Here is a 15978-nt window from a genome sequence, read left to right on the forward strand (position 1 = left end):
CAAGTTAGCCCCATATTTCCCCTGGTTAGTTGTTGGGATTCCACAATGTCCATATTGCCCTTGAACTTTAATAGTATTTCAAATAATTCAAATAGATAAAATCGTCATTGAAGTATGTAACGGATGACATAATAAAATAAAGGAAAAGAAAAACAACAATAAAATAAAATCCCCAAATGATTTCTCGAATCAAAAAAGGATAAACATTGACAATAACAAAAAATATCTGAAAAAAGGAAAATGTGAAGTTTTAAGAATCTAATAATGCCTAAACCATAATTCAATTTAATTTAATTTTAATAAAAAACAATATATATATAAAATTAAATTTAATAAATTATTTTATATATATTTTTAAATTTATTTATTTTATCTAGATTAAATTATTAGATAATGTAAAATTTTTAATTACATTTTTTATTTACTTTCCGTGTTAAACTAAATATGAAAAAAATGATTTTTTTTCTATCTCATTTTTTTTTTTTGTCTTTTTTACTTTGAGAAAGAAAAAACAATGAAGCAAAATAGAAGCAAGAAGAAAAAAAGTTAAGGAAATTTTTTTTAAAAAGTCGATACATTAATTTTATTTGTTTATTTAAATTTATTTTACTTAATTTTTATTTTTTTATAAATATTAAATAATTAAAAATACATAAAATATTTAGCTAATATATATTTTTTTCATTTTTTTATAGCAAACCAAATACAAAGAAAATTATTTTCTTAATTTTTTTCTTTTCTCATACTTGGAAATCAGATATAATTTTTAAAATAAAATTTAAATTATTTTTATCCTCAATTTTGAAAATTCATGCAAAAAAAAATGGTATGGTTATTTTTGGCAAAATCCGAGGTCAATTTTGTCATTTTACCATACTTCAATCAACATTTTTTTCTCCTTAACAGAGACAGAAAGCAACATTTGCTTTAAACTATAAATAAATATATATTTTTTTTCTTCTTATTATTTAATTTTTAAAGTCTTTTTATTTATTTGTTTATTTATTGGTTCTCCTCTCTGATTTCAACCACTGTATCTCCTGAGGTTGCAGAGACACCATGGATTCCCACCAACGGCCATGATTTCCTTCCAAACTCCTACCTTTTAGGGTTTATTCCTCTGCTCTCATCCCACAGTGAGTCTTCTCCATTTTTCCTTTTATTTTTTCCTCTTGCCATTTGTAGAGGAATTTGTTTGGAATTTTTCAGGCTTTTTTTTGGAACTGGGTGTTTTTGTGATGGGTTCTTCGGGAATTTCTTTGGAAGTTGTTAGGGTTTTTGTGGAACTAGCCGTCTTGGTGATGGGTCCTTGAGGAATTTAAGTTCTCTTTGACTTTGCTCTCTGTTTGGTTGCCGAGAAAACATGGGAAAATAAATGAGGGATGGAGTTTTTTGAATCTTGCTTTAGTTGAACTGAGCCTGGTTCAGTTTGGTCAGGCTTCAAGATTTTTACCTTTTCCTTTTTCGTTTTCTAATTCACAAAATATCAAAGATTCGAAATTTCTTCTCCTTTTCTTTCCTTTATTTTCTTGGAAACCAAACGGGATATTAGGACTTAGGAGAATGGAAATTGATGTAGTTTGAGAGTTTGCATGAGTAAATACATGCATAGAGATTTATTCTGATTTATAGTGATAACTTCAGTATCCCTGAATTATTGAAGTAATTTGGAGAATATACGATAAGAACATGTAAGGGATGGGGATGCATGTTAGAAATATAGAAACATGTAAACAGAACCTTTTTCATTTGATGGTTGTTTGGCATCATTATGTATTTTTTGAAAATTAGGGATTTTTTTTTCAATTTTCAGTGCATATGATAATAATTCAAGAAGTATGGAACTATACAGGAAAAAACTGGTATTGTTTGCTTAATGAAAATTGGGGATAAACTCAGAAAATTACGAGTTTTGTTACTTGAACCTCACAAGTGAGGTTGTGTTTGGTTTCCTGGAATTGGAACTTGAGGACCTAATTTGAAACCTCCTCTTTGGGTCCTTAATGCACAATTGGGATTGAATTTGAATTCCTTAAACTCCAAATACACAATTTAATATTTTGAGGTTTGTGATATAGCATATTTACTTTGAATTCCAAATTAAATCCCATATAGAATAAAAAACATCCTTTGCATTTCGGTGGAACTTTTGTTTCTTCTTTTTTATGTATAAGGCTATGTGTTTTATGTTGCTTTTATGCCTTTTGGTTTGGAGTTCTGAATGGAGTTTTGGATAGGGTCATCGGGGAGTGGAAGATATGGAGTTTGTGATTTTTTTTTTGGTTCTTTGATGATTTTGGGGCTAGTTTTTAGAATACTTAATGGAGTTATTGGAGTTGGACAAATAGGATCAAGTTGAACAGCTTATGAATTAGATAGCTGTGATATTGACAATTTGCTTTTGTAATGTTATGCTTATCAAACGACCAGTTTAAATTCTCCATTGTAGAAGTTTTTATGAGATTGCTTCTGGCGTGGATTAATTTGGTTTACACTGTGAGCATAGAGTTGGTTTTCACTTTGCACTTGAGTTTAGGTTACTAATTTTGTATTATGAGTTGGATTTTTTTTTTAACATTAGGCTACATTTGTACTGGAGAACTTTTTGGGGAGATTTTTCTATGGGGAATTGGATTTCCTGGTAAAGAGATATTTCTAAATTTTGAAGAGCACTTCTGACTTCCCTCAAGGTTGGCAGTAAAGTATGGGATAAATGGAGCCTCAAAGTAAATTTTCCATCTTGAAACATTTTCCAGAAACTATTTTTTGTTTACAAAAAGGTGTCATTTCTGTGGTAGTAACCTGTAACTTTCCTTTGTTGATATATCTTTTGTAATCTGTGGCTTGCACTCAAGGGGAAAAGCCTCTTAGAGTTCTGGAAAGCGCATCTGTTGTAAAGCGGAATGCTTTCCTTTTGGGTTTTTGTGTTGTTGACCTAGTTGCAGCACCTTTTGTTCTATTTGGCTCATAATTATTTTCTGTATTTTATTGGCTCTAAACTATGCCACTTTTTTTTTTTTTTTTTGGGTTTTTTAGTTTTTATGTATTTATTCTTTGTTTATTGGAAGCTTCTTTTGGGGATACTTGATGCGATTATCTCTATGTATGTAACTCACAAGCATTTGTCCCTTTGTTGTCCTTCTCTTTTTTCCAAAAATAATTTCTTTGGACAGTTAGATTTGGGGCTAGGGGATTTTTGTTTTCTTGGTGGAAAAGAATAATGCCGACTAAACCCAAAATTGAGGATCGGCGGATAGAACCTGGTGGTAAGAGCAATCCGTCATCAACAGTCTACTCCCAACCTTGGTGGCATGGTGTTGGGAACAATGCCATCTCCCCAGCTGCCTTGGGTGGAAGCCCATCAAAATCAACTTCAGTTGAACACCTTAACAGTCATATCACGAGCAATGGTTTCCAATTACAAGCTAATGGCAGGCTGGATGATGGAACTACCTTTAATAAAGGAACACAACCTACGGTAGCCCTGCAATCTGGTAGTTATCCTTCTTATTTTTATATCTAATGGCAAACTACCATATAAGCTTATTTATGCTCTTTTATGGAAAAATATATCATTTCTGTAGTAGCTTTTGATTGGAGAGCCTTGGTGATATTTGAATATGTGAAACTAGGTTCTTTGATAATTGTTGATCATTTGTTTGCATTATGAGATTAAAGATTTTTTTCCTCGTCATTTGTTTTATGCAGATTGTCCTTCTTTGTTTTTTTCCCCACCATTTTTGGGTTACACAGACTGTTCTTTTCTGTTATGCAGAGTGGTTGACATGATACATTTCTTCAGTGAAATTTCATTGAATTCAACTACAACAACAAAGCCTTTTTCAACTATTTTAATTTGCTAAACAAATATTGTCTTTTCTTTCACTCTGTGTAGGGTTATATCTTCAGTTAATTGACATTAAGTTGAGACGAAAAGCAGAAACATTCTCTTGGTTGTTTGGTTTAGATGTTACTTGCTTCTTAGTCCAATCAAATTGATTCATTGTTTTTATACCAACTGTTCTCTGTAGGGAACAAATAGCTTTCCTTTTTTCACTTCTACAATATGTAAGGCCACATTTTTATAAAACATGAGTTAAACATTATCAGTTCTCTTGTCACTGCCTTAACTCGTCTTTTTGTTCTTCCTCATGTTCTAGTTGAGTCTTTTAATGTGTGCATATTGATCATATTAAGATGTATCAAGATTGAAAACAAATTTTCTGAGTTACTTATATCTTTAATGTGCATTCTAATAGAAGTTTGTACCTTTTTGGAAAGTAAGAAAATATAATAAAAACACACCTAGGGTGGCAAGCCCTAGTATATGGGTTTATTCTAGGTAGCTTAAGGGAACTTAACACAAACAACTCCACCCCCGATTAGATCCTTATTCCATGCCTTCCAGGTTTACCCAAAAGAGGTAGAGAAGCAATGCTTTCCAGATTTTCCTTCCTTTCTTCTCCCAACATAGCCTCTTCAGCTGCTAACAAGGGAACCGTTCATTAAATGAGGCAAAACTCTGAAAATCTCAAAAGATGGAAAATAGAAAACCCTGCTGTGCTTGCCAACACATGATGAAATTGAGCTTTGGGCTTTCTGTATTTTTTCCCTCTCATCCTCTTTGTATATCTTTGCTTTTTGAGTCTTGCCTTGAAGAATCCCTTATTTTAACCTCTGCACATCTCTCTTTCAATTATTTAGTGGTTTCTCATAAAAAGAAACAATTGGAGGGTATATGACAAACAATTGGAGGGTTGCGCTTTTTATAAAATTCTTTTCATTTGCCTATTAAAAGAGAGAGAGAGAGAGAGAGAGAGAGAGAGAGAAACAATTGGAGGGTGAGGAAAAGGAGGGGAACAAATTTTTTAACCAAGTTTCTTCCTTAGATGAAATTGTGGCAGAAAAATCCCATGGAAAGTATGGTCATAAGGTTCTTGTTTGAATTAAGATCCTGGTAGTACTTGATAAACACGTCGTACAAAAGTTCCTTATAGTGTATGGAGCCCATCTTCACAGTTGATGGATGTTCTTACTTTCCTAGTATTATCCATGGTGGGGAAGGATTTAACCTAATGGTTTTATCACCTTGCAACCATGCTGGTGCAGGCTTCTGGTATGGTCATAAGGTTCTTGTTTGAATTAAGATCCTGGTAGTACTTGACGAATACATCGTACAAAAGTTCCTTATAGTGTATGGAGCCCATCCTCACAGTTGATAGATGTGCTTACTTTCCTAGTATTACCCATGGTGGGGAAGGATTGAACCTAATGATTTTATCACCTTGCAACCATGCTGATGTAGGCTTCTGGTATCAGTTCATCCCCTCACATGGAGCTTGTAACTTGAAGTTGTTATGTATTTGGCTTTAATGTCTAAATCAATAGTAAACAATACTTTATTTGTACTCATCTTCCTTTTAACCTTATCTGCAAAAAGGATCCCATCCATCCCCATAGATGTGAAAGCATCCTCCCAAGAACTTTTTACCTTCTGTGAGAAACCTAGAAGTCTAGAACTGCTGAAAACACAATCCCAAATCAAAAGGACCTGGGCCTGTTCAACGAAGTTTAACTCACCAACAAGATTGAGAATGATGATTTGAAATGGGTATTGGAAGGGCTTTTTGAGCTACTCTGAACATTTTACACCTACTAGACAATAGCAAGAATTATTGTGATTTCAGAGAAAAATGGATGGTAGTGGTGGTACCTTGTGTGTGAGTTACTAGGTTGCTACGAAGGAAAAACCACAAATGCCAAATTCCACCTTCACTTTAGAGAGACATGCTATAAAACTATATCATTTTATCTGCTATGAAACTAGATGATTCTAGCAGGGGCCATTCTAATCTTCTTTATATCATTCCAATGTTATTGGCAAGAAATAAGATGGCAATTTGAAAGTTATGGATGGAAGAAATTATGGTTTGCTTTGTCTAACAAAGCCAATCCTAAAATTATATGTGATGCTGGTGCCACTTAAGCATGGATCTAATCATATCTTAGGATCCAAAATTTTTAACGATTCAATCAATATTTCTTGTATGAAGCAGAGGATACCCAATTGGTTATAGGAATACATTCTGCATTACCCAATATATCTAACAAGTTGCACTGTACATTTGCAGGAAATGCATCATGCATTTTCCTATACAGATAGAGAATGTATTTTTGGAAGAGACATTTTAACAGCATATTAGGCTAGTGATCCTTCAAAAAAGGGTTGTTAAACATATTGATTTCTATTGAGATGGGTGAAGCAGTATGCTATTTGAAGCCTAAAGTTTTTAGGTTATCCAAGATGTGATCTGTTCTGAAGCGGTCTATTAATCTGGTAGCAATTATCATTATATGGCTTTATTATGAAAGATCATTGGACTGTTTTCCCATAGTCATGCCCATATTTTGATGATTAAGATCCAACTATTGGTTGAAAGAACTATCCAAGAAGGACAAGTCCACTCACTCTTGAGAAGTGAAAAAGAAAGGTATGTATGAGCTTAATACTAATTCTAACCCTATCTCATCCACAAACTCAATATTGTTAACAATGCAAATTGAGCACCAGGAAGCAGATGATGTGTTGTGGACATGGGTCAGCTCTGAACAAATGGAGCTTCCAAGGCTTCTATCCAAATTACCATATATGCAGGAGAGGCTCCACTCCCAGGTTACTGTCTGCAATGTGAAATTTATTAGGAATGGACAATGTTCCCATCAAACTGATCTTTCAAAGGTATATTTATCCCATTTCATCATGGCTCCACTTGAAGGGAACCAACACAGGGCCCATATATATGTATATATTAAGCAAACATACACAGGGCCCATATTTCACCCGTAATCATCATTATTTGATAGCCATAAAATTTCTTTAACGTGCTCCTGAAGTGACACTATTCTCGAACGAATGATCCATGTAAAGCTGATGTCTTAGCTCTTTTAATTGAAGCCTAAATACCATCCTTTTTTTCTTTGTTGTTGTGATTCAATTCAATCTTAATCTCCTCTTTAATTCTTAGTATAATTATACTATTTTCTTTTACATCCACTGAATTATGTGATTGTGCTTAACTGCTTATGCATGGATGTTATTATTTTATGATACTAAAGAAGATGATCTTGTCATGATCAGATGGAAGGAATGGACAGGAACACCAGCACCTCAATCCTACTGCTTCCTCAACACTGCCAATTATGAGTGAACATCTTGAACCAAATTCCCAAATGGAACTTGTTGGTCACTCAATTGTGAGGACTCTCTCTCTTTCTCTCTTGTTTATAGTTTTGATCACCAGGGAAAAAGAGATGTCTTATTATGATATGTTTATTTTCTTTTTTATTATTGAATCTAGGACTTTTGGGATCTTATTTATCATATATGGTTTTGCAGGTGTTGACATCATATCCATATCAAGATCCACATAATGTGGGGATTATGACTTCTTATGGGCCACAGGCTATGGTATGCAAAGAAGTTGGTTGCATTTCTGTGTGTTGTGGTAACATTACTGTTGGTGGCACTACCACTTCTGAAAGTGATGCCTCAACCTTGAAAACTAGATTCTGCTGTACTAGGGCCTGCCCCTCTTATAGGGGAGGTCAGCCACTGTAGTGAATAATCTGTTTCATAAGAAAATCATCAGTTTTTATGTGAAGGTTCCTTCTTCTAGATTTGGTCTCGCCCAAGAAAAAAATGAAAAAAGCTAGAATGCTTCAATGGGAGCTGCATCTTTTGGTTTATCACTCTGCACCGTTTAGGTTCTTAGCGTTCCAAGGGTGTAAGCCTTCCTAGTAATCTTCATGTGGAATCTTTCAGGTTCAAGTTATAGATAGTTCTTGCTAGACAAGTTTTTGCAACATGAAATACTCTTAACATATCTTGGTGTGTTTGCTAGGTGCATCCACATTTGTTTGGAATGCATCAGCCCAGAATGCCTTTGCCATTAGAGATGGAAGAGGAGCCTGTTTATGTGAATGCAAAGCAGTATCATGGGATTCTTAGACGGAGACAGTCACGTGCTAAGGCTGAGCTTGAAAAGAAAGCTATCAAAGTTAGAAAGGTGGAGTTACATTTTCATATTTTCTCTTGAAATGAAGTGAAAATTGAGATTTAAAATAAAATAGATGCATGTCTTTAGAAAGGAAAAAACAAGCATTATTCTGAATGCTTTAATGCAACATCCATTGTATTTTCATGTATTTTGCTACTTGTTTTCTCATCCCTCAGCAAATATACTGTGTGACAATGTTATAAATTGTCTGGAGTATAGTAGTGGATTATTTAAGCTCTCAGATGGTTTTTGTTTTTGCCTCTTTTACCTTAAGTTTTCGCTGTAGGTCCCTAGTCCCTACCAGATGGGTAGTTTTGTATGATTCCTCAGGGGAGAGTAGCTATTGAAATTATGTTTTTCTTAATGAGGTTTAATCTGTATAATGGAGAGGAGAATAGAAAAAGAAGTTGGGGAAAAATGTATATTAGAATGGCCAAATGCCATCCAATTGAATAGTTGTTGAATACCCTCTTTATCTACTTAGATAACTTATTACACTGTGGGTCTTGATCTTTATTTTTTTTTCAATTTCTTCTTTAATTTGTTTTTTATTTTTTTTATTTTACTACCTTCAGGAACATGATTTGATTGGTTATCTAAATCAGTATCAACATGGCTCAATTTTGCTATTTTGTTTCTTAATAAAAAATATAAGGGAAATAATTTCAGGAAGTGGAAACCATTTAGGGGGCACCTAGGAGAGAGAATAGAATGTTGGTTTAATCTAATTGTATAATTTCTGAAAAGCCTAGCTTAAGTCATATTCATACCATACTTTCCTGAATTGTAAAATGAAGAAGAGTTACGCCCCACTTTTCTGGAATTGAAAATTTTGGGAGTTTCTATGAAATTGTTCTGGTTATCGGGTTGTCAGAGAAGGACCAGAGGAAGTGAAAAAGAAGATGGGTGAAAGGGTGGGGACAGGCATAGTGGCTCAGAATTTAATGGAGGACATGAGTGTAAATGGAGCTAAATAGAGAAATAGGATTAATATGGCCGAGCCTTGCTAGTTGAAATCAAGGCTTTGTTGATTTTTAGTTTCCAATTCATATTTTCAAAGTCCTGACTTCACATTCCTTTGATAGGGTGAAAGGAAAAAATTATTGTCCCAAATTCAAAATTGACATGATAAACCTAATCCAATCCTACTCTTTCTCTCCTCCAAGATTCCATGCTCTATGGAAACAAATAATGAATGGAACATGCATCTCACATGATAAGCTGCATACTGTTTTTCTGGAGACTCGAGAACAAATGCAAAATTCAGCTTTCTTTTCTTTGTTTGTTTTCCTCCTTTTTTTGCTTCTGATTTTTCCTTGCTTCTATTTGTCTCAAATATTGTTTTTAATCTCTGAATCCTCATCTGTTGGATTTAATGGCTTCCAGTTAACCTGATTAAGGGGATTTTCTTCTCTTTCTTTTCTTTTGTCTTGGGACAATTTTTACAGCCATATCTTCATGAATCTCGGCACCAACATGCAATGAGAAGGGCAAGGGGTTGTGGAGGCCGTTTTCTCAACACTAAGAAGCTTGATAACAATGATGCCAATACAACAGCAGAAAAAGGTTCAGTCTCTGGTGCGGCCCTTTCTACACAATCTGCCAGTTCATCAGGCTCCGAACACCTGCCTACCAACTCTAGTCGAAATTTGGATTTCTCCAGTGTGCAGCAAGAAGAGAAAGGACGTACAATTCAAGATATGCTTGAAGCACACACTTACTCCAATGGCAACAGGAATGGCCATGGTCTATCATCAGCATACCATTCATCAAATGGCAGTGAGGGAGGTGACTGCTTTGGCCAACCAAGGGAAAACATGCAGCTGAACACAGCCCCGCATAGGGCTCTACCCATCAAATAAAGACCTATCGGTTAGGTAGTATGCCCCCTCTAATGACCAATACTTCATTTCTCTAGCATTATATTGTCTGAGGTTTTCAAGAGTCTCTCTCTAATGCAGGTGAAGCTGGAGGTGCAGTATCCACTTTGAGGAAGGAAACCCTTATGGTTACATGGCATTTCCCAGGCAATTCATTCTTGGCTTTGGTTACATGGCGTTTCTGGGGTGATACTAGGGATGGAGATACATGGTTTGGCCTTTGCTGTCTCCATTCTAACCCTACCTCCATCTCTACTATTCACCCCTTCTGTATAAAAAGGAAAAAACCCAAAATCGTGGGATTAACAAGTAGAGATAGTGTGAGTTTGGAGATTCTAAACAGTTAAAACATCTGAAGGTTTCCAATGTGTGATGACCTTTGTGTGAAACAGAACGTTTGCCTTTGCTTCTCCAATTGTGTTTCATGTTAACAATCTTAATTAATTTGTTTGTCTTTTTCTCTCTATCTTTTAGGGTTTAAAGAATTTCAGGTTTTTTCTCATCAGTTTCCATGCTGCCTCTTGTTCTTCTTGTCTCTTTAGGGAGTTCTATGGTTCTACTTCTGAGGGGAACCTTTGCATGCCATTTGTTTTAGAATAAGGAGAATCATTTCTCAAAGCAGGTGTTCTTTGTCTTCTTGTTTTATAGTTTTCATGACTTTTTTATATTGATTGATTTAATATAAGCATATAGAGTGGTGTATTTGATGGCTACAAGATGTATGAAGTTTTTGATGTAAAGGTGCAAGGGTAATGATCACTTCTGCTAAAGATCCCTGAGAAATTCAGAGGGCAATCAAAATGTCCGGAAATGAAAAGCATTTTTGATACTCTTTCACTGAATGGTTGATTTTGTTTTGTTGCTGTTTTGGTGTATGATATGGTTTGTGATAACAACTTAGTATGTTAACATTTCTTTGAATCAACATGTTTTAAAGAAAACCATTAGGAGTTTGAATATAAACTATTACTATATAACAAAAATGTAATTTTTGAAAGCATTATCTATCGAATAATTGTAAAAAATTTACAAAAGTTTTTGTATGAAGGCGCTTTCAAACAATTTAAACGGAGATGGTCTCTTAGTAATTGTGACGATTTCCATCAAAAACCTATCTTTATTCCACTAAGCACAGCACATTCAATTCAACAAGAATCTAAAACCGCGAACTCTGGAAGGGTAAGTCAGCTTGCAAATATTAAAAGAAAACCTACAACTCCAAGGAACCAAAATCAGATTATCAAGGGATGAAAAGGGCATCAGCTCAATCACAGATATCCCAAACAATCTTTCTTTTGATTCTAAAAACCATATGCGATTTGAAGGTCTGCTGTCATTTAACCAAAATCAAATTTGCCCTTTTGATGGGACGAAAAATTTCAACAATAAATGAGGCTCCTGTCTATGGTAGTACCAAAAAACAAAATTGTCCTATAGTTTGTGAGAAATCTAAAACCTCAGCACCCATCTAACAGTCAGCTCAGTGGTCACTAGGCATTTGCTTGATGATATCAGAATCACCTGCAACATACAAATATAAAAATAATAAAAAAAACAAAAAAAAACGAAGGGCAATTGGTTACCATTGCCATATGCTTAATTGTAAAGCAAATCAGCCCAGCATGGTGAAATATAAGGCTTACCTGGATCGACAATGCTCAGGCAAGAGACCCGGAAATACTTGCCACATGCTGTTCCCAGATCAACATTATCTACATTGCATGAGAGAGGGAAGAGATATAAGCTATGCATATCAAACCATCCAACTAGGGGTATATGTCGGGGGCATGGCAGAATAGAACATAATTTATAAAACCTAAAGCAGGGAAAATGTAACAGGAAGTTTGAGAACACAAGCTAGATGCAACACAGGACCTCTTTGCATGTAAGCTCTTTTCATTAGCAAAAACCTGATATCACTTTGACCAACTTCTTATCATATATCAAAATTTCTCATATTTGGTAGGCAAAGATGAGTCTTTTGGTAGATAAATAAGGAGCTGAAGAAATATCCTGTGCTATACTATGACTTATCGAGTCGTGGAACTTCAACAATCTATAGATTTTTGTTTATTTGTTTTGTTTTTTTCCCCTTTGAGAGAAATACATGGCATTTGTGCTTAGGATTTGTCTGCATACAGATAGCGTTGTCAGTGGAGAAATAAAAGAAACAGAATTAAAAAGGAATCTGGGTACTAAGAAACTTCTTCCACAACATAAATGAGCTTTTCTTTCACAGGTCAAGAGTTATAATGCTACAGTGACATACAACAAACAATAATCAATCATTAATTAAAAAAAAGAAAGCATGCGGTTTCAGTAACTACATGATAATTGTAAATCATCTGTGTTTGGATTTAAATTAGATTCAACCACAATCCCAAAACACATGCATATCAACCATAAAGACATTAAAAGAGGAGCAAAACAATTCCCATCAAAAACACAAAGATCAGAGCTGTTTCCCTGATTCTTCGAGACCTACTGAAGTAACAATTTTACCATTTTAAGATATTCAAACTTAGTTACTGCTAGATCAAACTTAGCACTCCTGCTATCAACTCATCACTTTTCGATCTTTTATACAAAGATCTATTGAAACAAAAAGTATGAAATGAGAATTAAGGAGTAGTAATGATCATTATTTAATCATAGCACACATTGGAATTCAATCATAAATAGAAAGCTCAACATGCTTTTATTTGGCTAAGAATGTCGGACAAATCCTTTACTCTGAAGCTAGGTAGTCTGTCATCAATATTCTAAAGGACCAGCATGAATAAATAACACAGTTTGCATCCAAGCTGAATGGACTAGAATCTATGAAACTAACTTCACACCCATGGATCCCTTGGAAAGTAAACCAAAGATCAGCTTCACACAAGTCGGTGTATTGAGCAAATTCAACTCACAATCTTGTAGCTTTATATGTTGCAAGCAAACCACCATTTGCATGCAATTCCAACCATGCTGTCCAGGTTAAAATGAATAGAACATTTTCTTCTGTGTAACTAAATAGAGACTATCATGCTCATACATGTCTCTATGGAACATTCGAGAAAATTGGATCCATGAGTGAAAAAGATCTGCAACTAGAAAACATACAAATTGGGAAATGCAACACCTGCTGTGCTTTTGAAATATTTCATTCAACTTAAACTTCTGACATTGTGGAAAGGCACATCCATTCCTTTCAAATTCACTACCTTCCCTCAAAATCTGGTAACCCAGAAACATACTGAATCATGCTCGAAATTCATGGCTTTAATTCGATGCATTTCACCATTCATTGGGTTTTCAATGTTCATAACATTTAAGAAGAAGAACCAGGCTCCATATCACAACCTCAAGCCACAAGGGGGTTTAAGTGAAATAGGGTGTGAACCATCTAAGAAAATAGTGAAATGTGTTATACCTACCACCAGAGTAAACCATAAGACAACAAACCCAGGCAAAGGCAACTTGGAAAGAGCCGTGAGATCTGGGCATTGGTGGGGTGACAACATGGTGGTCTATTACAATCCTAAAAGGTTATGGTGCCTTGATACAACATTTTCCAACATCTCTCGGGTTTTAGCCCATTGATCAAGTATGTTAACACACGCAGAACAGTGGTTCAATATCAAACACAAGCCAATGGAGAAAAACAAGCACTCCATGCGAAATGAACAAAGACCATAATTAAAAAAAAAAAAAAAAAACCCTGAAAAATCACAAGCCAAATGATCATCAAAATACCAATAAAACAAACCACAAATAGTACATTGAATCATAGAAATTAAGCACTCACTCCCATGAAAATGGTGCACGCTGACTTTGGAAAGCATCGCATAGTACTCGATCTCCGATTTTCGGAGCGGCGGACAATTGTTCGAAATCAGAATCAATTTTCCTGCCATCATCAAGTATTTCCCAAAACTTAATCCGATAATCACATACCACAAACACACCAAAAATGCAAGAAGAGAAAAGATCTGTAGCTCTTAATATGAAAAAAATGTATAACAAACCCTTGGAGCTTCTGAGGCTCTTGAGCACGGTCTTGTAGCCGAGCGTGTACTTGCCGCTCTTCATCACGAGAGCGAGCTTGTTGTTGATGTTTTCTTGAGTCTTCTTCTGTGATTTCCAAAACAACACAAAATCAAACAAAATGAAATGCATTACATCTCTTGAATCGTAGAGAAGTTGAACATAAGATCGGGGAACAACGAATACGATGTCCGTACGGTTTTCTTGGGGGCCGCCATCTTCGCTCGACGCTGCTGCTGCTGCTCCTAGGGTTTCCGGCGGTTGGATGCCGAGAAAATGGGGAGGAAAATATCCTCTCGTACTAGGGTTTTAATGGAGCCTATTTCAAGGTTTTTGGCTACATCAATATTTATAGATTTGCGGGTTATTATACCATACAGGAGGAGTACCTTAGAGTTCATTTCCAAGCAGTAGGAACTGACCACGTGTCGATGTTGGCTTTTTAGATGACGTGTCAATCTATGATAGTGTCAAAAAAATAAGAGTACGGAAGTTCTGTGGTCCTGCCACATACAAACCGCTTCTCACTCCCTCCAGTGCCCCTACTATAAAACCCTAAAAACCCTGCTCCGATACCGGCCCAGCGGAGAGCATTCTCAGCTTAAAGGTAAAGGTAGTCTCTCCTTCTCTGGCTCAAATTAGGGTTTTTCAATGTCTAAACCCTCTCTGTCTTTTTCCCTATATACAGCAAAGCGTTGCTGATAATTAGGGTTTTGAAGTGTGCTCCTCCTTAACTTTCTTCCATCCATTAGGATTTTAGGTTTTCTGGGTAAGTTCATGCTTGGGTGGGGTTGCTTTACAGTTTTGTGAGCATTTTATCGGATATTTTCAGGGTTCTTGGTTTAATGATTGAAGGGTTTTAAGGGTGGCTTCTCTCTTTCTCTACACACAGAAAAGCATTGCTGAAAATTAGGGTTTTGAAATGTGCTCTTCCTCAAATGGGTTTCTGCCATTAGGGTTTTACGTTGTTTTGGTGATTTTTTTTTTCTGGGTAATTTTATATTTAGCTTTTTGCATTTGGGGGTTTGCTTTACAATTTTGTGAGCATTTTATGGATTTAACAATTCAAGGGTTTTAGGGTTTTGTGGTGGTTTTGTAATGATGGGTAAATCAAAGTTTAAGGGCTTGTTTGTTTCATCAATCAAATTGACATTCCATCATGTCCTAACTGAGGTTCTGATGTAAGGGTTTTAGGTTGGGTTGAAATTTTTTTGAAAAATTTTGTTTATAGCTTTTTGTACTTTGTAGGGTTTAGTAATAATTCAAGGGTTTTAGTAATGGAGGGAAGAAAAATACTTGAGGGGTTGTTTGGTCCTGGAATTGAATGAAGTTTATTAAGACCATCCCAATGATGAAACATTTAGTAATCTGAATGTATGCATGGAATTTGTGAAAATTTGGTGCTCCCTTTTGCAAGCTTTATTGCAGTGGTTGAGGAAACCATAGTTTCATGCCAGGTTGATACTAGGCATTTTGAGGGATGCTGATCAATTTTTGAAACTTTTTATTTTTTATTTTTAAATTTTTTTAAGAAAAATGATTTGAATTCATGCAATTTTACTGTGGTGTGGAGATATTATGTATGGATAAAAATTTATAAAGAGGATTTTTCAAAATTTGAAGAATACAAGCAAATATTTGAAAATAAGATTAAAGGGCATTTTAAGAATATTTGGGTACCAAGGTCTTCCTTAGATTATGTGAATTTGATTTATGGATAAAAATTATCATTTGACTTTTAAATGATCTCTAATTGTTTATAAGAAACTTGACTTTAAAAGGGAAAATTGACAAAATTTATAAAGAAATTTTGAAAAGTTAAAAAATCATGCCAAGTGCTTATAAGAAATATAAGAAAAATATTTGATAGGTAATTTTTTTAAAAAATATATATATTTTTCAAAAATGCTTTCATTAAAAGCACTTTGGATAGAAAATTCGATGAAATATATTCTTAATCCAATTTAAATCCTAATTTCAAAAGATGCTAATATTTTATTTTGTAGGATAGT

At 34.8% G+C, this 15978-nt stretch overlaps 2 protein-coding genes across 2 annotated transcripts; one reads left to right on the forward strand and one right to left on the reverse strand.

Annotated features, from left to right (window-relative positions):
* The first annotated feature begins 1012 nt into the window (after positions 1-1012).
* Positions 1013-10437, forward strand: LOC117928548 (nuclear transcription factor Y subunit A-1-like). Its single transcript, XM_034848433.1, has 7 exons — positions 1013-1136; positions 3174-3494; positions 7139-7254; positions 7397-7468; positions 7902-8066; positions 9506-9934; positions 10019-10437. Exons 2-6 carry the CDS (start codon positions 3221-3223, stop codon positions 9917-9919), a joined length of 1041 nt encoding a protein of 346 aa, XP_034704324.1. The 5' UTR covers positions 1013-1136; positions 3174-3220; the 3' UTR covers positions 9920-9934; positions 10019-10437.
* A 720-nt stretch (positions 10438-11157) lies between these two features.
* On the reverse strand, positions 11158-14274 carry LOC117927489 (60S ribosomal protein L30-like). Its single transcript, XM_034847006.1, has 5 exons — positions 14164-14274; positions 13948-14053; positions 13728-13829; positions 11581-11649; positions 11158-11458 (listed from the first exon to the last, which is right to left on the reverse strand). The coding sequence occupies exons 1-5, from the start codon at positions 14182-14184 to the stop codon at positions 11418-11420; spliced, it is 339 nt and encodes a 112-aa protein (XP_034702897.1). The 5' UTR covers positions 14185-14274; the 3' UTR covers positions 11158-11417.
* Positions 14275-15978: the final 1704 nt, after the last annotated feature.

This window comes from Vitis riparia, chromosome 13 (genome assembly GCF_004353265.1).
Source record: "Vitis riparia cultivar Riparia Gloire de Montpellier isolate 1030 chromosome 13, EGFV_Vit.rip_1.0, whole genome shotgun sequence".
Taxonomy (NCBI): Eukaryota; Viridiplantae; Streptophyta; class Magnoliopsida; order Vitales; family Vitaceae; genus Vitis; species Vitis riparia.